The following is a 22,324-nucleotide window of genomic DNA, read 5'->3' on the forward strand; positions in this document are numbered from 1 at the left end:
GTACTTTTTAAAGGTTGTAAGATTTTCCAGCTCAATTAACCTCCCAGGCAGTGCATTCCAAATTTTGTTTTTATGGCTTGGTTGACATTTTATTTTCACATAACTCAATAGGTTTTTCCCAGCCAGTTGAATTTTCACTATATTTCTTCATTAATTTAAATTGTTGAGTTTCTTTTTACTTACAGACACATTACCACCATTTTACAGCTTCTGGTTCCCAATATAATCGCATGTTAAACTCAAACAATAATCCACATAAATTTCCATGAAGGTCTTTAACAAATTGCTAAACAGGAGGCTGCTAAATGAGAAAAGAACCCATGGTGTTAGGGGCAGGGTACTAGCATAGATAGAGGGTTGGCGACTGGTAGAAGGCAAAGATCGAGGATAAAGTCGTTTCTTCAGGATGGCAACTGGTGACTAATGGACTTCTACATGGGTCAATGTTGGGACAACTATTTACATTATACATTAATAATGAGGACAAAGGAACTGAGGACATTAATGTTATCTGCAAACTTAGTAATGAAGGTAGTTGGGGAATAGGTAGTGTTGAGATGTGGGGAGGCTGCAAAAGGACATTGATAGGCGAGGACAGTGGACAAAGAAGTAGCAGATGGAATACAATGTGGGAAAGTGTGAGGTTATGCACTTTGGTGAGAAGAATACAGCTTAGACTATTTTCTAAATGGAGAAAGGCTTTGGAAATCTGAAGCACAAAGGAACTTAGGAGTCCTAGTTTAGGATTCTCTTAAGGTTAACATGCAGGTTCATTTGGCAGCTAGGAAGACAAAAGCACTATTAGTAATCATTTCAACAGGGCTAGAATACAAGAGCAGATATGTACTGCTGAGATTGTATGAGACTCTGATCCAACCACATTTATAATATTATAAGCAGTTTGGGCTCCATGTCAAAAGAAAGTTATGCTGGCATTGGAGGGGTTCCAGAGGAATTGTACAAGAATGATTCTAGAGATCAAGGGCTGGTCATAGGGTGTGGTTGAAGACTTTGGGTCTGTACTTGATGGAGTTTAGAAGGATTGGGTAAGGGGGTAGGGGGTCTCATTGAAATTTACAGAATTCTGAGACACTTAGTTAGTTTGAATGTGGAGAAAGTGCTTCCACGAGTAGGAGAGATGAGGATCCGAGGGCACAACTCAGAGTGAAAGGACAGCTCTTTAGAACTGAGCTATTCCTTTAGCCAGAGGGTGGTTAATCTGTGGAATTCGTTGCTGCAGAAGGCTGTGGAGGCCAAGCTGTTAGTAAATTTAAGACAGATGATGATAGGTTCTTGATTGGTAAGGGGATCAAGGATTATGGACAGAAGGCAGGAGAATGATGTTGAGAAACATATCAGCCATGATTGAATGGCAGTACCTGCTCAATGAGTTTACTGACCTAATTCTGCTCCTATATTTTATAATCTTAATATGTCACCGAGAATAAGTATTCATACAACAATTAATTACTAGCTATTTAAAATAATAACAAACATTGTCTTTTAGCCACAACCAATAAGGAAAAAAAGGTCTTATGAACTTAGTGACGATATTATTCACATTTCGCCGTTCTGATGCAGACTGTCAGCACCTTCACTTTATATTGAAAATGAAAAGCCGTATGTGCAGAGTCTCCAGGTGAGAAGGGCGATTGCTGAACTACAGAACCCAGCATCCACAGCGCCGCGTAGTGCAGGCTGGGATGTGGTCTGAACCTTGCGTTGTGGGTATTGTGGCCATGGTTGAAGGACTATAACTCCCAGAATCCCTTGGTACCGCTACTGGGAGAAGCGGGCAGGTTAGAGTGGGTGAACGTTGTTTCGGTAACGGACGAACTCGAGTGATACGGGACGGGGGGGGTGAAGGGGAGTGGTCTCCTGTCAGCATGCGCGGTGAGTTGAGGAGGCAGTGTGGAGTAGCTGAGGGTGCTGTGCAGGCTCAGGCGGGTGTGAGTGTGTGTGTGGGCCGGAGAGCGGTTCCCTCGGTAACTGGGTCACCGCCACAGAGGGGGGAGGGGGTTAGGGGCATGACCTCTCTGTGAGCGCGGGCAGGGCCCATTCCCCAACACCCCAGGGTGAAACATCCCAAATCACTGACTCCACCTTTAACATCTAAAAAGGGAGGACCTGGGAAAGAGTGAGTTACAGCAGGAAAGGGCTATGTTTACTCCAAGTGGAGTCATAGGATGAAACAACACAGAGGAAGGACCTTTGGCCCATCTTGACCTGTTGATCTATGGTTAAGAGTTGCATTGGGTCCCCATAATCTTCATTATGTCGCTTCAAGTCTTTATTCTCGTTTATAGATGAGTGCTTTTACTCTTGCAGCTAGTGCATTCCAGATCACAAAACAATTTGTTGTGTGAAATAAAAGTTTCCTCTTGTTGTTCTTTGCCATCACCTGTCTCCCCATTGAGCTACCAACCTTAGTTGTTTGAACTGTAGGGAACTCTCTACTGTTATTGGGAACAGGCCGGACAGTGGAGTTGGAGTTCGGATCAGCAAGACATCAACCAAATGATCCTACTGAATGGCAGAGCAGGCTTGATGGGATAAATAGAAACCAAAATAACTACCGATGCTGGCAATCAGAAACAGAAACAGAAATTGCTGGGAAAGAAAGGAGAAAGGGTCACTGGATGTAAAACATTAAAATCTTTTCTCCACAGAATCTGCCAGATCTGCGCTTTTCCAGCAATTTCAGTTGATGGGATAAGTTTTTCTTGTGTTCCTACTTCTCATGTCTGCCACTGAAAAAGTTTTTCCTTATTTACTTTATCAAAGTCTTCATTATGTTGAACATTTCAATCAAGTCTAATCCTAGTCTCTGTTATAAAGAACAACCGCAGCTTCTCAAGAGTCTGCACATCCCAGAAATCCCTCATTTGTTATAATTTTTATGTGTTTTGACAGATAATGCAGTGTGAGAACTGTCTGAAGGAAATTTACTAAGAATTGTTAACAATCTGGCTCCTGTACTGCATGCTGTTGTCTTCTGACAGGTGAGATCTTTTATATCAAACAAATGACACATCATACCGATGTCAAAGTATTCAGTCAGAATTTACTATCGATATTAGTGAGGCTAATGGCATAAACTGTTGTTAATGATAAATAGGAATGTGATTTCAGTCAAGGAGCAGATATGTGGTCAAAGTTTAGACATAAAATTTGTCTCAATTGTGTAATTTAATAAAGAATAATAAAAATTGTTTTGCTTTTCCGAGCATTGGATCTTCCATGTTTCCACTGTAGAGTTCTGAGCTATCATGATGCCATGTATTCCATGTATCCAATCAAAAAGTTTCTAGATTATTGGATTTCCTAACACAGGAGTTATATGATGTACACATATTTTGGTTCGACACTTTTTAGGTGTTTGATGTTCAGAGAGATTTCAAACATGTCACATTCTAATCACGTTTCCCCTTTTTTCCCTTTATTTGTCTCATTTAATCTTTAATATTTTTGTTGTCATTTTCTCTATATGATTTGACTTTTAGTTCACTATGCTGTGTTTATTTTTCCATCCATTCCATAAACATTGAAATTTATCAAATGCCCTTTTCCTTTATGTCTGCGATGTCTTTTTGTCTTGGCTGTGTCTTTATCACTTCACACTTTTGATACCTTTATGTGCAAATCATTTTTGAACCAAAGATTTCAAAAATGAATCTCACTTATGGCAGAGGGTGTTCATATCCTATTACAATATGTTCTGTCCATATTTTATGTATTGTGACATCCTGTTGCACTCTCTTAAATGAGTTGGTGCACCTTATATGTATTGTAAGGATCAATGTGACACACTGGAATTTCCCTATGCTGTGATAACATTTATGGTTTCAGAGATTGGCCCCAGTTCAAAATGTTTACTCTTGACTCGTGATGATTGCTGAGGAACTTACCAGGAGAGCATTGGTATAATGTGTAATAAAGCAAGTTGAGGAGCGAGTTATACTTTACGTAGGGGGTTGTGCAATTATTAATATACTCTGAAAATATTTTTTGAAGGATTTTATTATGTTAATTCTTAATTAGCCAAGGAAAACACTTGTCAGAAGGCTGAGAAGATTTGTACTGTGTTGCTTGTTTGTAAGTATGACTGTGATTACCTGTTTTGGGAAAGGATCTATCCATTGATGTAGGAATAATACTGTTGTGGCAGGGAATAATTATATTGGATTATATAGAATATACAGCGCAGAAACAGCTATGTTAGGTTTGTCTTTATATACTTTACAAGTTGCCTGTTATTCCATTTACTTCAGTATTTCCGCATACGGTTTTGTTCCTTTTTCTCTGATATATCCTTCTAGCTTCCTTTTGAAAGCATTAAAGCTAATTGTGCCAACCATTTACTGTGGAAAGTTCTGCATTCTGACCATTGAATTGTAACACTTCTCCTTACTTCCTATTGGATTGATTAGTCACAATCAACTGGCCCCAGTTTTGTTTTCACACAATTAGAAACTTTGTCCACCTTGTCCAGTTCATATTAAAGATCTTTATCCAATCACCTCTAAGTGGTATTTTTGAAAGAAAAATGCCTCAACCTGTTCAATTTTCTCTGATAGTTGGTCTTTCTGATCTGGTCCTTTTTCTTGCAAATTCTCTTTTTGAATTTTCTCCAGTGTTTCTATGTTCTTTTTACAACCATAAATGCCCACATTGTTCTTGAGTTATCTGACGAAGGTCCTTTTGGATTTGAATGCCACTTCATTACTTTTGAATATCATAAGCTAGAAATCAATAAAAATGCTTTATCAGCATTATTAATTGCTTTGTTGGCCTGCAGTGCTTCCTGCATCCCAAATCCATTGCTCTTCTGCTCATTCAGTTTACTTTTGAAGCTGTGCGTGATATTTCTACATTTTTAATCAAACTCGCATTTATTTAATTTAAAGTTAATTTGACAATTGGTTGCCTAGTCTGAAAATTTTTAAATTTGTATTATACATAGTGTTAGCTAGACCCCCTAGTTTGGAAAAGTCCAAAATGACCCAGGACAGTTAATTATTAACACTGGTGCACACCTCTAATTTCTGTAATCTGAATGATTATGTATTCTTCCCTTGTCTTGAAAGAAAAAAATCCCCAATGTTTTCAGAAGGGGAAGTGAGGTCTGTGCCAGTGGTCTTGTGTTTAAATTGCTGTCAAAATACGATTCAAACCAGAGATTTCCAGCCTTTGTCTCCAGTTACTGATAAATTAATTAATATCTATACGATAGCATAGAATTATAGAGTCATACAGTACAAAAACAGACCCTTCGGTCCAACTTGCCCACGCCAACCAGACATCCCAATCTGACCTAGTCCCATTTGCCAACATTTGGCCCATATCCCTCTTAAACCCTTCCTATTCATATACCCATCCAGATGCAATAAAATATTGTAATTGTACCCATCTCTACCAGTTCCTCTAGCACCTTATTTCATACCTCTGTTTGAAAAAAATTATACCTTAGGTCTTTTTTAAATCTTTTCCCACTAAACCTATGCCCTCTAGTTTTGGATTTCCCCCCACCCTAGAAAAAAGACCTTGACTATTCACCCTATCCATTCTCCTCATGATTTTATACATCTTTGTAAAGTCACCCTTAGCTTCCGACATGCCTGGGAAAATAGCCCCAGCCTATTCAACCCTCTGCCTATAATGCAAATCCTCCTGTCCCCGCAACATCCTTGAAAATCTTTTCTGCACCCTCTCAAGTTTAGCAACATCTTTCCTATAGAAGGGCAATTAGAATTGTATGGAATATTCTAAAAGCAGTCTCACCAATGTTCTGTAAAGCTGCAGCATGACATCCCAAATCCTGTACTCAGTGTTCTGACCAATGAAGGCAAGCGTGCCAAACACCTTCGGTTTTTACCTTCTTCATCACCCTGCCTACCTGTGATTCCATTTTCCATGAACTATGCACCTGGGCCCCTGGGTCTCTTTGTTTGGCGACATGCCCCAGGACTCTACCATTAACTGTATAAGTACTGCACTGTGTTTGCCTTACCAAAATGCAGCACCTCACATTTATCTAAAGATAATGTCTATGTTTCTCTTTTTCTCGACCAACCAGGTTTCTCATTGCTGACTTTACACACATTTTCCTGTGTGTAGTTGATGCTTCCACTGCTGATGGTCACTTTCTAGGTTCCTGTATGATGTTTTGCCATTTGGCTGAGGTACTGGATAATTGCTAGAACTGTGCAATGGAACTTTAGCAAGAATACCTTAAGGCAAATGGAAAATAATTGGAAAAGTAAAAATACACTTGGATTGTGCTGCAGCTGATCAGGGAGATGAATTTTAAGTGTAGAAATTGGGTAAAAGAATCTGAAACACAGCATTTTGTAATATGGAGGAGGTTTTCATTAGAAGGTTACTCTAATCTTCACACATATGGGTTAAGATATTCAGCGTAACAACACTGGTCACTAAAATATTGAAAATCTAGTAAATTAATATGCATTGATTCTTATGGCAGTTTCTCTCCATAGCAATAGTTTATTTACCTGCAAAACTGGGAAACAATATTCTAAGTTACCTGAAAACTAATCATTTAAAGTTGTCACTTTTAGTTTAGTTTAAGCCAGGCCTCTGCATGCTGACTGTTTTGGAGGGGTATCTGAAAAGATGAGTTGAAACGGCATACTCGGCTGGCTGAAAATTGGGCAGAGAAAACAAGCCAGTAAATCCTGCACCTTGTCAGCCCCACACTGTCTTTGTCTACTCAAAGTATAGACACTGCCATACCAGGCAACATTTAATACAGAGGTCACCAATAAGATACTTAATACAGGCTGCTGAGATAGAAGGCTGCTAACAGTTGGTCTCTGGAATGAAGAAGCTGCTACTGAAGAAGGGCTTATGCCCAAAACGTCGATTCTCCTGCTCCTTGGATGCTGCCTGACCTGCTGCGCTTTTCCAGCAACACATTTTCAGCTCCGAAGCTCCAGTTTACCAAGGTACATATTTCCATCCCTTCCTCGCAGGGATATCTGAACAGTGATCTTAAAAGATCAACTCCAGTTAGCAGCAAAAAAAAACATGTTCCAGACCAAACTTCTTGTGATTTTTGCAGATCATGCTGATGTTTTTTGATAATATAACTCATTTTACAGTCGTGGATTACAAACAGTAATAGCTGGCTGCCATAAAAATTAGAATAACTGCATTAAGTATCTAGGTTGCATATAAGTTGAATTATAAAGGTAAAGTTGCCACGGTTTCAGAGGACAATAGGTTTGTCCTTTCATTAGAGAGAGATGACTAGTGGTGTTTTAACCTGAGGGTCACCATGCCTCAGGAAAGGGACAAGGTGGAGATCTTCGAGTCTTCATGGTAACCTCAGCTAGTATGGGAATTCTCTCTATTGGTATCACTTTGCACCATAAACTAGTCATCCAGCCAACATTTTCTTGACTGCCCCCTCCCAACCAAATTTGAGAGTTCACTGTCCATACCGGGAATCCTACTGTCCTGTTTCCCTATATCCCTAATCAGTTCTTTTTGCAGCAAAGTCTCAACTTTAAAATCATGGTTTTCATTCTAGTTTTTGCATCTCTTTTCAACCTTGACCCTCATTATCTCGAATTTTCTCCAACTCTCCATGATTTCTGCAGTCCTTCCATTCTAACCTCTCGTACATCCCTAAGTCTAGTCACTGCACCAGTCTTTAGCTACCTAGGTTCCAGGGTCTGGAGTTAATTCCCAAAACCTCTCCGCTTTCCAATTCTTTTTCCTGCTTATTAAAATGGTACTTAAAACCCATCTCTGATCAAGTTATTGTTTCAGCTGTCCTAAAATCTTCATAGTTCAGTGTCAAATTTGTCTTGGTAGAGGCTTCTGTGACGTGTCATTTCTGGCTTTGTGCATTAAAGTCATAATGTAATTACAAATAGTTTTGATGGAATATGCATTGTTTGTATGAATGAAAGCAGGAACACTCAAGCTTGACACCTCCAGAGCAGCTTGCTTGAATCTCGCTTGTATCACCAGTCTTGTATCACCACGCATTTCACCATGGTCACACTGTGATTGGTGTATGTACAATGCTTAAAACAGATTAGAGCAACTCATCTGTTGTGAACACACACATACATTTGTTATGAGGATTGGAAACTGAAGATTTGGACAATACTTGGTTTACAGAGAGTTTATTATGTGACTTCTTGGAACTGGAAAATCAAAAGATCAGAATCAACAGGGGATTGTCTACTGTTTGTGAGAAAAGAGTTTGAGAGAAAAGCTTTTAAAGGGTGATAAGACATTGTTTATGATTTTAATTGCTAGATAAGCAAATTGAGTTTTGAAAGGGACTTAGTGCTGAAAGTTGCCTAGCAACAGTCTCTGGACATTTAGGTTTTGTTTTGCCTCAGATTTGAGGGTTGTTGACTTGTAGATAGGCTTGTAAGGAAGTAATGCTATATATTCATCTGTCACTGTTTCTCAATGAGCAAAAGATAACCCTTAAAGAATACCAATTGAATGAATATATCTGAAGTATTTCCTGAGCATTCAGAGAACGATCCAGGAATCAATATCTTTTGGTCTTGGCAAACATCCTGAAAGCTGAACTGTTAACTCAGTTCTGACACCTAACTGACCTGCTACGTGAACTGGGGGTTGTTTTTCATTCTATGGCTGACAGCAATGTAATTTCACTGACAAAGCCAAATAATCTGTGAGAAAGTCACCTCATTCTACCCTTTTTAGTTTGGACTTTTGATCAACTGTATTTTTCCGCTATTTTTCCACTCAATTTAAACATTGCTAAAAAGAGTCAAGAAGTTGAATCTTTTTTGCCATGTACTTATGATTCAAGAAACACATTTGACAAAAGGGGAACCATTACATACAGCACAAGAAGAGGATGCTGATTTGTTGGGACATCATTGGCATGAAGATACAGCAAGAACAGTTAATGATCTATCTTAGTTCTCAGACCAGGTAGGTAGATTCTAGTTGGTCACGTGTTGCCATGGTGGTGAATCAGAGATTGGCTGTCTCCATGATCTCTTTTTAGAAAGGTGCAACGTCTATACAAATTCTTTTTGTGTGCATAAAACATGGTCTTGTGTGTTTCTATATGTATGTTGCTTCAAGCAGACAAACATACCACACTATGAGCCAAACTGATTATCTTAAAGTGGTTTCTGGTGTAACTTTAATGCAGTCTTCATTCATTAATAAATGATTTTCACTAGTATATGTTTAATGTTGGATATACTTCTCTGAGACTTTAAAGCATAGGGTAATTGAGCATGATCAGCATGCTGCCTGCTGTGAATGGTTGACGGGACTTGTTGTTTAATATAGTCTGCCACCTGTTGGGACACCACACTAGCACTGAAATTTAGATATCTCATTACTCATTTACATGGTAGGCAGAGTATCTGTTTGGCTTGACAGCAGCGTCTTGGTAATGGAAACAACTACTTGCAGATTTACTGTACAGTTGTAACATAAGACATCTATCATCACCTGCTGTTCACGTTTTTGACATACCTTCCTCTTCTAGGGCAATCTTAGATAGACTTGGCACTGCTCAGGGACAAAAGGGACGATTATAAGCTCTTTTATGAATTTTTGTGATAAATAGCAGGTGATGATATAATCAAGATATCCATCATCATGCAGGATATTATTGAAATGTCCTATCAAGACACGAAGAGAAACAAATTGATTATTTTAGTGACTGAATGAGATATTCATACATTAGGAATAGGTCGTGGAGTAGTTAGGTGTGATTTCAAGCACATTCTTGCCTCATCAGAGTTGTAGCAGGTTCAAGAGCTGTTTGGCAAAATCTCCTTGCTCTGGACCTCTATCACAGTGAAGAACAAAGAGCTTTTTGTGGGAACACCGTCCCCTACAGTACATACCATTCTGATTACGACATAATGTGTGCTGGATTATTACTATCTTCAGGTGTTCCAGTGCCAGCAAAACAACAGTTATTCAAGAAAGCTTACCACTACTACTATCTGCTCAGAGGAAATAGAGATGGGCAGTGAAAACAATCTTTGCCATTCCAAGAACAAATTACAGCTATTGATCATCTCTTTATGTTTGTAAAGAAAATGCAAGGAAAGTCAGTGATTGCATACTCTGCATTGGATCTTGTCTAACATTGTCCATGTGTTTTTTTTTAAAAGAAATTGATTGAATCCAGCTACGAGATGGACAGGATTCCTGTTTCAACTGTGGAGCTGGTCTGCTTGGGGTCAAGTTTTGCATTTTCTGGGTTGTTTTACTATTTGTATAGAAAGAAAAGATCAACATTGGAAGTATTAAAGGTAAGAATCATTCATTTCTTGCAAGTACCCCATAAGCACACACTCTTGTGGCTCTCATTCTAACTTCCGTTGGTAGGGTGAGATTGTTAGTAATAGGTTTTATAATAAAAGATAGAAAATGCTGGAGAAATTTAGAAGGTTTCACAGCATCTGTGGAAAGAAAAGTTAACATTTTAAGTTTCATTGCCAGCATTTGTGGTACTCTGCTTTCAATTGATGCATTTATGATGGATTGATATAAATGAGACCAATTTTTCATGTTCCAAGACTTCTTAAAAAAAACACTTCCTTGGATAATGCCTTCTCAGTGAGGTGTGTTTTGGCTATACTGCAGCCCATGGAATACACTGACAGAAATAGCTGTAATCTACTCAGTGCGCTTAATGAAGTTGGAATAGTTGAAATTAAGAGTGAATCTGTCAATGGTGCAATACAGCCATAGTTGGCAATATTTTTCAACAAATGGCAAAGTACAGCTGATATTTGCAAGCCTCCAATTTTGTCAATGTTCCTGCATGACGATTGCCTCAATTGAATGTTGTATTTCACATTCATGACCAGAGTTGAAATTGAATCTGTGCTTGGTATCATGTATTTTTGGATGAAATGTTAAACGGAGTCTCATGGGAGGATTAAAAGATCCTATTTGCAGAATGGCAGGGGCTACCTCTTGGTGATCTAACTAATATATCCTTTGCTTTGTCCTAATGTACTAAAAACAGGTTATATACTATTTTGGCAATTGTGGAACTTTGCTGTACATAAATTGGCTTCAAGTTTACCCTATGCTATAACAGTGATAGCATTTTAAAAAATACTTAATTGACTGAGAAGTGCTTTGATTAATGCTGAAACTTTGAAATCTGCATATAAGTGCAATCAATATCTTTTTTTATTTCTCCTTTCTTCTCATGGTAAAATTTGATGCATAATTTGTTGTATAGTGACTCATTTCAGCATTTGCATGTGGGAGAGTCTTAATGGGATTCTGTGCAGCAATTAGTTATAAATTAACTCTTATCTTGTTTTTGTTGACTATAGTCTGGAATCAAAAGCTCAGCTTGGGTATCACAAAAACAAGCAGTCTGTGCCAGTGGTCAGGAATGGGGATGGAACTATTGGCATGGATATGGTGTGTGTTGCTGGCCCAAGATGGTAGCTTGAATGTTCCCAATGGTTAACCTGAGGAAACTGTTACTTGTTAATTCTAAAGTCAAATTACCATGTCTACTACGATGTCCCCAAGTGACAACATATAAATAAAAAGAAATGGGAGTGAAGGATAATTATTTGGGGAAACAACAGGTAAAGAGAATCCACTGCTGAAGGTTCTTGGTTATTAATAGGTGGGTGAAAATGAAATGGAACAACTCCAAGGTCACTTGATTGAACAATGGATTTAAAGGCAATGGAGAAAGAATATGTGGTTGATGATGTTAAAAGGTAAGTCCACACTGGCAAGGTTAGATAATGGACATTGGTGACTGTGATTTTTATTGGGAACTATTCCTGTCTTGCACACCTGACTATGTTTATGTAGCAACAGGGCAGTTACGAACTGGTCATTTAAGATTGTCTGCATGATGTTCCCTTCCATGAATGATTCCACTATGCTTCATTATTCTCACCCTTTATCTCAGTTCAGCTTCTTTCCCTCGCCCGTCTGCCCCTCCTATGTTTAGGATAACCAAACCTTTAACCAACAGGATTTGTCAAATGTGATAATTAATAGTGGAGAGGATTCAGAACAAGAATTAAGTTGTTTAGAAGTGAAATAGAGAAACTTGTTTGTATTGTCTTATGGAAAACTGAAACTCACAACCCAAAAGAATGTAAATGTTAGATTAACAGAAATTGATTTGAGTTCTATAATTTTTGCTGGATAAGGGTATCAAAGGATTTGGAGCAAGAGGTGCTAAATGGAGTTGGGGCACGGATCAACCATGATCTAAACGAATAACTGAACAAGTTTCAAGGGTCAAGTGGCCTAGTCCTGTTCTTGTGTTCCCTATTATTTCATTTGTTTCTTCTTTTTTAAATTAGGAAGCCCCAAAATTTCAGATCAACAAGCAGTTGGTGGATTTTTTGAATGCCACTCCAGGAAAATGTGTGGAGTATGCTATTGTGGAAGGTGAGACTTACGAGTTTTATATTTGATGAAATGGGTTTTCAACTACCCAGTAGTAAGACTAGCGATGCTAATCACCAGTGGTTAGTCCAGCCAGTACCTGAAACTTAATTCTAGTGTGTCTTTTGACTTTTTATTCCACTACTTTTAAATGTTAAAAACATAATCTTAAAAACTTTATTTAATGAGAAAAGAGACTATTAACATTCCAGTTACAAAGATCGGGTGACGTTTTTGATCACTAACATTTAGAAAGCTGCTGACCTAAAGAAGCAAGTGTGAATATATTTAAAATCTGAGCATGTCCAAGGGGTGAGGGCTAGCCAAATACACTCCCAATAAGGAATAGTGGTGATTCAGGATTACTGCACTTCACTTGCTTCACTAAAGTGTATCATCTTGAGTGCTGGGAGTAGAAATAGAGGCCTTTTAGGAGGCAAAGCGTGATTATTTTGAGGTAGGTTTACTTTGCTGACATATAGACCACACCTGGATTAGGATACAATGCCTAATTGTAATGTATTTATTTTCCTTTTATAAGCAACTAGATTCAGCACCAATGAAAGGAATGCTACAGGATAAAACTCCACAATAGTATTACTCTGAACTAAATCACGCTGACTTACAGAGCACATTCATTGAATTGAATGGTCAGCTTCTGCTTGTACATCATGTGGTCTTATCTGACATAAAAGTGCTTGAGATATCTTTTCAAACCACTGGGGGGGGATTCAATCATTCATGTATTCATTAGAAGGCTAAGTACCAGGCCTGAAAATTATCTGCCATATTGTCCGAGTCAAGGATTACAAGAGGGAAAAGGATACTTCTTCATGAAAGGTAAAGTTCTCCCTATTATCTTGAAATTGTCCATCAACCCTGTATTACGTAGGATTGTTATAGCTGGTGGAGGCCAACAACTTTCAGCATATCAGTCTGAAATTTATTCAGACGTCGTTTTTTAGACAGCATGCAAGAGTTTTGAGAGAGAAAAAGATATTAGATTAACATTGCACTTAACTGAATCAGCCAACTACAGGCTCTGGAAGATAGGTCTTCATACAGGCTTATTTCTGAAAGCACTGAACAATATGGCAAGTTAAGTCCTCTCAAAGCAGGCAAAGATATGTACTATAATCACTGCCAAACATTGATCTGGGTGGCCTGATATGTTTTATAAAATTCTATTCGCGGGACGCAGGCATTAATGGCTGGGCCAGCATTCTTGTCCATCCCTAACTAAGATGCTATTGAACTGCCTTCCGAAACCTCAGCAATTCTTGTGATGTTGGGAAACTTGCAGTGTCTTTTTTTTTTAAAAGATATCTTAACGAATTGATCTTGTTGAGTGGTTTGCTCGGCCATTTTAGAGAACAGTAAAGGCTTAATTATGTTGCTGTGTGTTCTGGAGTCCCTTATAAGCAGGACACCAGTTCAATAGTGAGCCAGATGAGTTTGAATCAATATTGCTTTTATGTTTATCATTAAACTTTTAATTCCAGATTATTTTGAATACATTCCACCATCTGCCACAGTGGGGTGTGAACCCAGGTCATCAGTGTATTATCTCGGTCTCTGGATTACTAGTCCAGTGACAATACAACTATGTCATTACCTCTCCATAAATCACATAAAATGTAGTATGCAAGTAAAGCGTGTTATTAGGAGGGTAAATAATGTTGTCATTTATTACAAGTGGAATGGGTTAGGGAATAAACAAGTGTTATTACAGCTGTACAGAGTATTCATGCTCAGGTGTACTATGTATAGTTTTAGTTTCCTTATTTGAGTGAAAGCTACAATTACTTTAAAACAGTTTAGAGAAAGTTCACTTGAACTGAAGGGTTTACGAAGAAAGTTGAAGAGGTTAGTCTATACGCATTGGAGTCTAGAAAAAATGCATCAGATCATGAGAGGATTGGATAGGATGGACACTTAAAGGATATTGATATTGTCAGGGAGGCATAGTTTAAGAACTAAAATGTCTCCCTTTTAAAATAGCCAAGGAGATTTTTTTAAAAACATTTCTCTGAAAAGCTTGATCTGAATATGGAATTATATTCCCCAGAAAGTAGTATAGGCTGGTTCTTTCAATTTATTCACGCAGTGTTCGATTTTTGATAGCTAAGGGTTATGGGAGTGCAGATGGGAAAGTAGAGATGAGATTATAATCAAATCAGCCATTTTTTTTTTGAGTGGGAGAACAGGTTTGATGCCCCAAATGGCATTCCCTTGAGTTCTGTGTTCTCAAACATGATTTTAAAAAAAGGGTAGATAGTATTGTTTAATATTTGTCCCTTTTAGATGCTGGGTATTTTTAATAGTGGGTCAATGCTATTATTATAAAATGCTGCCTTAAAAGTATCATTTTGATTTAGAATAAATCCCTACTGCTGTACTGCAGAATTTGATTTATCACATTTGTGCCATGATTGAGTATCCATGTTTAAGGTTTTGTTTTGGAGTGTTCTCATGTTCTGGTTAGCAGTTGAAGTATTAAAGTTATGATACTGAAAGCTACTTTATGGAAATTTAAATTGCATCACAATGTTCTGATACTGTTAAATTTAATGCTAATAGTGTAGTATGTGTTTTAGCCTCTGGAGCATGTGAACTGGTTAGATTTAGTAGAATACATGAGAGCTGTTGCATTTGTTAGATATTGTCCATTTACAATGCCTGTTTTCTGCCACTAGATAGCATATGTGTGCTTCATAAAGATAGTTGAAACATTACAGTCTTTTAAAAAGGGTAAAATACAGTGGATGCCGAAAACCTGAAATTAGTTGAAAATGCTGAAAAATACTGGCATATTATCTCTGTACAGACAGAAAAGAATTACTGTTTCGGGTCAATGACTTTTAAGCAGAAGTATAAAAATAATTAGAACATAGAACAATACAGCGCTGAACAGGTCCTTTGGCCCTCAGTGTTGTGCCGACCTGTGAACTAATCTAAGTCCGTCCCCCTACACTATCCCATCATCATCCATGTTCTTATCCAAGGATTGTTTAAATCTCCCTAATGTGGCTGAGATAACTACATTGGCAGGCAGAGCATTCCACGCCATTACCACTCTCTGCGTAAAGAACCTGCCTTTGATATCTATCTTAAATCTATCACCCCTCAATTTGTAGCTATGCCTCCTTATACAAGCTGACGTCGTCATCCTAGGAAAAAGGCTATCAGTGTCTCCCCTATCTAATCCTCTGATCATCTTGTATGTCTCTATCAAATCCCCTCTTAGCTGCCTTCTTTCCAATGAGAATGTACCCAAGTCACTCAGCCTTTCTTCATAAGACCTTCCCTCCAGACCAGGTAACATCTTGGTAAATCTCCTCTGCACCTTTTCCAATGTTTCCACATCCTTCCTGTAATGGGGCGACCAGAACTGTACACAATATTCCAAATGCGGCTGCATTAGTGTTTTGTATAGTCGCAGCATGACATTACAGCTCCGGAACTCGATCCCTCCACCAATAAAACCTAACACACAGTATGCCTTCTTAACAGCACTAGCAAACTGGGTGGCAACTTTCAGGGATCTATGTACATGGACTCCAAGATTCCTCTGCACATCCACACTACCAAGAATCTTCCAGTTGACCCAGTATTCTGCCTTCCTGTTATTCTTCCCAAAGTGAATCACCTCACACTTAGCTGCGTTGAACTCCATTTGCTACCTCTCAGCCCAATTCTGCAGTTTATCCAAGTCCCCCTGCAACCTGCAAAATTCTTCCACACTGTCCACTACTCCACTGACTTTAGTGTCATCTGCAAATTTACTAACCCATTCACTTATGCCTGCGTCTAAGTCATTTATAAAAATGACAAACAGCAGTGGTCCCAAAACAGATCCTTGTGGCAGACCACTAGTAACCGGACTCCAGGCTGAATGTCTTCCATCAACCACTGTCTTCTTACAGAAAGCCATTTTCTAATTGGAAGTAAACCTTTGTTTACTAGACTATATTTTCAATCAAATTAATTTGTTATAATTGATCAATTGATGCCTCAGAAAATGTTCCCTATAAAGAAGTTTATTTTATAATCTGGTATTTCCTATATTTGTAGACTGCGATAATTTTGTCCAGAGACACAGAATGATTCAATAAACAAAAAGATTATTTTGCCAAAGTGACCAAATTTGTATAATTTCCTTTTCCCATTTGTTGTGCAAATGTTTTCCTTTCACATATTTGAAAGCTAATATTGATTTTTCTCCCATCAACCTTTTAGGCAGTGCATTCCAGATTGCAGCAACTCTATTTTTAATAAAGTTTCCTCATCTGATTCCTTTGCCTGCTACTTCTGGTTCATGACCCTTTTGCCACGGAAGCCAGTTTTTCCTTTTTTGTTCTGTCAAACTCCATCATCTTGAATACCCCTCAGATCTCTTAATTATCTATGCTTCAGCGAGAGCAACTCCAGTTCTTCAACTTTTACTATTTAACTGAAAGTCCTATGTTCCTGGTACGATTCTAGTAGCTGTCCTTTGTACCATCTCTAAGGTCTTGAAATCCATCTGAAAGTGCAGTGCCTAGAACTGGACAATGCTATTCCAATTGATGCCTAATTCGCCTTTTTAATAAAGGAAAAGGCCTTCTCTAATGTTCTTTCACATCAAAGATTTGTATGTGTACTTTTTATATAGCGTCTTTAATGTGAAATAACTTTGCAAAGTGCTTCACATGATAGAAACTAAGCTATGGAAGGTATTTTTAAGAAAGCTAGCCAAAGATTGATCAAAGAAGTATTTTCTTGGTAATTTTGTTCTTGCACCCCTGTAAAACTGTACCAATTTTGTTATATTGCTATCTAACACTTCCTGTTAAACTGGATGTGCTATATGCTTGCTCAATTCATCAGTCTGTCTACATCTTTCTGAATTGGCACTTGATACTGTATTCTGTAACATTCATTTAAAAATCTAAACTCTGTTTCTTTTAATTTCCTCCTGTTGATATGCCTTAATTTTGCTGGATCCTCCATACTGACAAAGAAAGAAATTTTTGAAATATGGTGACTGATATCACAGCACCGTGTCCCATCACTATTGTGCAGTGTGTGATATTCTAACTTGCTGCCCCACATTGACAAGGAGCCCTGCATTAGGAGGCGCTGATTTCTTTTTGGCATATTTAGGCAATGATGTAATAACCAGTTCAATGTCCTGTTAAAACCAGTGTTTGCAGCAGATGTGGACCTCACACTTTACTAAGAATGTACTGGTCTTGAAGGAATAGAGCTCACTTTATTTTAATAATATTTTGACTCCAAGGATTAAGTTAGAAGGAAAAACTGCAAATCAGCATTTTATTCTCTCAACTTTAAATAATATCATGTTGATTTAAATCCTAAGTTTTTAATTTAATAAGGAGAACAGATATGGTATCGTACAGGTAAAAATTTTGTATTAGTGTTTCTGTTGGAAAGAGTGTATAGATCTGGGGTATAGTCTAAACATTGAAGCCAAAATTTTCCAAAAGTGCTATTCGGAAGCACTTTTACATGTAAGGGCTAGTAGAAGATGGAATTCTTGTCCACAAATGGCAATAGATTCCAGATATTTATAGATTTTAAATCTGTGATGGATGGATGTATTCAAAAGTATAGAGCAAAGTGTATCTATGGGTATGTGTAATTGCCCAACCAAACCTCTTCCAGCATTCAAAACAGTCAGCTCTAATGTCCTGTCACTGGATTTTGTCCTCCTGAGATCAAATTGGGTGTGTGTGTGGGTGTTTGCAGTCAGATTTTGATTTGAATTTTAGGGCAACTATCAATTTTCTTCCATCCTCTATAAACTGAAATGCCTCAGCTTACTGTGTTTGTGTTTAAATGTTCCCTTTACCCCAAACAGGTATCACTCGACCAGTTGGGGAGAGTCTGCAGAGCCATTATCAGGATGACTGTACTGGGGTAATGCAGCGGCTTATTTTGAAAGAGCACAAACTGATCTGGAATAATTTGGCTAGGAGTTGGTATGCGTCCATAATAAGCCTACTTCAAATATCTTTTATGTAACATACTCTATTGTATGGCATTACTTTCTTGACAGTTATATTGAAGACCAATTTTTTTAAAAACTGTACAACGTATTAAAATATCAGGTAACCAATATACTCCAGGAACAAGATGTAAAATATTCTAATAAACTACAAGGCTGATGCCGTATTACCACCTTATAAAGGCAATCTTTGAAATTCCTTACATTATTGTGCGAGCAGTATTACAGAGTGACTGTCCAAGCAAAGACCTGCAACCATCTCTGTTGCTAGAAATTATAGGTCTTTTGTACTTGTGAAAAAAATTTTGCTATTCACTGCAGTAAGTTCTGAGTCTTACTTGACCATCTACTGTTTATATAAAATTATTTTAAGATCTACTTTGATATTAAAAAAAGACTTGAGAAAGATCATGGTCCGAAAAATGTTGCAGTTTTTGTTGCTGCTTGAAAAACTTAGTGTCATTTACTACTACTTACTGTGCCATGTATTTGAGGTGTTCACTCATGCTGAGGTTTTCAAAGTATAACTGTTTTACCATATACTGGGATCTGCATAATAAATTCCCGCTACAAAGAAACAGGATTGTATGCAGGAAATTAATTAGCCTGGGTAAAGATCTTGAATCCAGTTGAAGTATCAATGACAGTGACTTAGAGTTGGTGTAGACAGTAAATAGCTCTGAAGAGTACAATACTTGCGTTGTTCTTTAAATCAGGTCAGTGAGAGCTTGGGCTTTAATAGATCAAGTTTTTAATTTTATGGACTTTGTACATTATAAAAACATATTGCCATCTGTCTAATGTCAATTCTTGCTTCCGCAACAGGAATGATAGTGAAAGGATTATACATCAAAGAGTAAATATTGTGCCCTTTGACCTGATATCCCCTGAAGGAGGGAAGAGTTCAATCCGTGTGATCAACCCACTGGAAGCATCAGGTCCGCATTTTGAAACAGTGTATGAACGGTTTCACCAGGCAACACAAGGTTTTACTGATATTATTGGGCATTATCTGAGCGGTGAGAAGCCGAAAGGCTTCTTGGAAACTGAAGAGATAGTCCGTGTTGGAGCCACTTTAACAGGAATTGGTGAACTAGTTTTGGATTCTGACAAGATCGTCAAACTCCAGCCTCCTAAAGCAGGTCTGGAATATTTTTTAAGCACCCTGGACTTCCCAAGTATCCTGAAACAGCAGGAATCAAGCGTTAAACTTTGGAAAATGTTCATGGCCATCTGTACATTAACAGGCATTGCACTGATCATAGTTGTCCTGCGCAGAATGTACCATGAGTTCAGTGAAAAACAGGAACAGGAAGAACTGAGAAGGAGCTACAAACGGTTCAATGAAAGCAGAGGTATCACAGGTTCGACAGCAGATGGTGATGAAATACCAGAGAATGCATGTGTAATTTGTTTATCCAAACCACGAGAATGTGTCTTCCTGACCTGTGGGCATGTTTGTTGCTGCTATGATTGTCATCGAGCACTTCCCTCACCAATTTGTCCAATTTGTAGAAGTTATATAACTAGAATTGTACCTCTTTACCAAGCATGAGAGTGTATTCCACTCACAAATTAATCAAGTGCCTTTAATTTCTGATCTGCACCAGAAATGTCAAGTTAATATATTTATGTGGTGACCCCAATCCCATCACTAAGCGTTCATTTTTAATACTGTGTTGCTGTCTGATGTTCCCTTTGTGTTAGCCACAACAGCCAAGTTAGCATTCAGGTTTCTGAATATGCAATCATAGCCATTATCATTCATTGACATATGCTGAAAAGAGATTCATCAGTATACTCTTGATATACTGCACAATACTATATATCGACCGACAAAGATCTAGCCAAATTAGTTAACCTGATTTGGTATTGATAGCAGATGGAACTTTTAACAAGGCACCCTTGGACCAGAGAGAAAAGCCATCATGAAATAAATTAGAAACAGTGAACATAAGCAGCTATTCCTTAGCTAGCATTGTATAGTGTCACCAGTAACTTGTTTTAGTTGGGTGCAAAAATGAACATTAAAGCAGACTGACATGCTGGAATCACTTTGACTTGGGCTGCAGCATGGTGAATTCCTCCAAAATCTACAGTTATGTCCCTACACTAACTTTCAAATAGCTAGTCAATATTTTCTTACATTGGAAGACCCATCTGTTAGAAAAAAAAGCAGTGATTTTACTGTCAGGGTGGTGAGATGGAAATGTGAATGGACATTTTACGCCTATTCTGGCACTTCCATCAATCTAGTCTAAATTTCTCAGCTCATTCCAGCTTTCTTACTGTTTTCAACTATTCACAAGTGAGGAATACTAGTGCATAAATGATTGGAAAAGCTAATGGCATGATAATTTATATTATTGAAGCTGAATACCTGCAATGTAAGATTGTAATCGTATAGGTAACAGAAATTGTCACTTAAGTACTTCTTGATATTTCTGCACCGAAATTAATGACATCTCCCCACTGACTGCTTTCTACATTGATAAAAGAGAGTGAAACTCTCCTTGGCACTAGTAGTGCTGGGATAGTGCTGTAACTTTCACATAAACCAGGGACAATGTGGTCAGAAAGCAAAACAGCAGGGAAAAGAGAACAAACTGGTTTGAAGGGCGTGAAGGAGAAAGAAGAAAAGTTGAGAGATCTGCATAGTGCAGAACGTGTGAAAAACTGTTTAAAACTCCCATATTGGTTTTTAATTGACTTTTTTTGTGAATTATAATCTTGTCCTAAAGTAAGAAATGAGGTGAGTTTATTTCCCTATGTAATACATTAGATGATAAGGTGAAATATGTCTGGACTATTTAGGGTTAATTATCTCCTAGTTAAATTTATCTGTTTATGTATTCTGTATTTTATGACAGCTTTGTTCCTCAATTGACTTTGCTGTTATATACAGACTTACTTCCTTACTGTGAGTCCTTGTGTCACAAAATGCGAGAATATCAATTCACTAATGCTGTGTTTATAATTATTTTACTTTATTTTTGATTTACTTTTAAATATGCACTCAGACTTAGTTACTAGTGTGTGTGATTTATTTGCTCATCTGAAAATCCTGCTCTCATATGCCAGTGACTCCCTTGAATTAGTCTGTGACCCCCTCATGTCAGTTATAAAAATTATATCAGAACTGTGTTGAAAAGTATAAGGCAGTACTTATTTTTGTTGTAGGAAGTAAACATTGGAATTGAGGTATACCTGAGAGTGTATGCTAAAGACTAAATAAAAGCATCTACTGATGACTATTACCTGAGTTCTATTAAATTATGATAATCTACATCTTTACAAGATTGATAAAAGGAGGATAAATCTGCATTTCCAACTGCTAATGCCCTTGTGCCATCCCAATGAACTTTAACACAGTTAATTTGAGATGTAATCACTGTTCTACAAGCAACATGAAAGTTAATTTGCAGATACTCAAGTCTAATCCAACATTTAAATAAATGACCAATGAATGTGTAATTGGAGGTACTGTCTTATGAGTGAATATTGGTTAAGGTCTGAGGAGGCATTCCTGGCTCTTCCTCAATAAACCCGACAGCTTTTATTTTCACCTAAACAGGCAGTTTAATTGAATAAACTTACTGTTCTTTATTAAACAGCACAAATTGGATGGGAAAACAATGGTTGCAGTTCCACAGATAAGAGTTCAGCTGAAAAGATGTCATTTGGATAAAAGACTGAAACACTTGGAAAATAAGATTGAGGTTCTCTGAATTGAATAAATTGCTGGCACTTCTGCAAATTTTCTTTCTGCAATTAAATCACAGCTGAGTAACAAATTCCAATCTCATTTTTAAAATCTTTTATATATAGCACTTAAGTTGGCCAATGCATAGGATGAACATCCAGTATTTCCAAAAACAACACCATAGG

At 37.7% G+C, this 22,324-nt stretch overlaps 1 protein-coding gene across 6 annotated transcripts; it reads left to right on the forward strand.

Moving 5' to 3' along the window:
* The first annotated feature begins 1,708 nt into the window (after positions 1–1,708).
* mul2 (mitochondrial E3 ubiquitin protein ligase 2) lies at positions 1,709–21,690 on the forward strand. Of its 6 annotated transcripts, none has more exons than XM_072572295.1 (6): positions 1,709–1,799; positions 2,914–3,002; positions 10,158–10,298; positions 12,342–12,429; positions 18,290–18,410; positions 19,262–21,690. In XM_072572295.1, the coding sequence occupies exons 3-6, from the start codon at positions 10,182–10,184 to the stop codon at positions 19,989–19,991; spliced, it is 1,056 nt and encodes a 351-aa protein (XP_072428396.1). In that variant the 5' UTR covers positions 1,709–1,799; positions 2,914–3,002; positions 10,158–10,181; the 3' UTR covers positions 19,992–21,690. The 6 variants fall into 6 exon arrangements, with proteins under 6 accessions (XP_072428396.1, XP_072428395.1, XP_072428399.1 ...); XM_072572294.1 differs by having other exon boundaries at positions 1,778–1,893; XM_072572298.1 differs by having other exon boundaries at positions 1,788–1,805.
* The last annotated feature ends 634 nt before the right edge of the window (positions 21,691–22,324 follow it).

Source organism: Chiloscyllium punctatum, chromosome 6, assembly GCF_047496795.1.
Source record: "Chiloscyllium punctatum isolate Juve2018m chromosome 6, sChiPun1.3, whole genome shotgun sequence".
NCBI classification, from domain to species: domain Eukaryota; kingdom Metazoa; phylum Chordata; class Chondrichthyes; order Orectolobiformes; family Hemiscylliidae; genus Chiloscyllium; species Chiloscyllium punctatum.

What these genes read in the sequence shown, in the direction of transcription:
- mul2 (XM_072572295.1), top strand. Translation starts at nt 10,182, where the DNA reads ATGGACAGGATTCCTGTTTCAACTGTGGAGCTGGTCTGCTTGGGGTCA. An exon ending in CAACATTGGAAGTATTAAAG is followed by an intron (nt 10,299 to 12,341) that starts GTAAGAATCATT and finishes TTTTTAAATTAG; the next exon opens with GAAGCCCCAAAATTTCAGAT. An exon ending in AATAATTTGGCTAGGAGTTG is followed by an intron (nt 18,411 to 19,261) that starts GTATGCGTCCAT and finishes CTTCCGCAACAG; the next exon opens with GAATGATAGTGAAAGGATTA.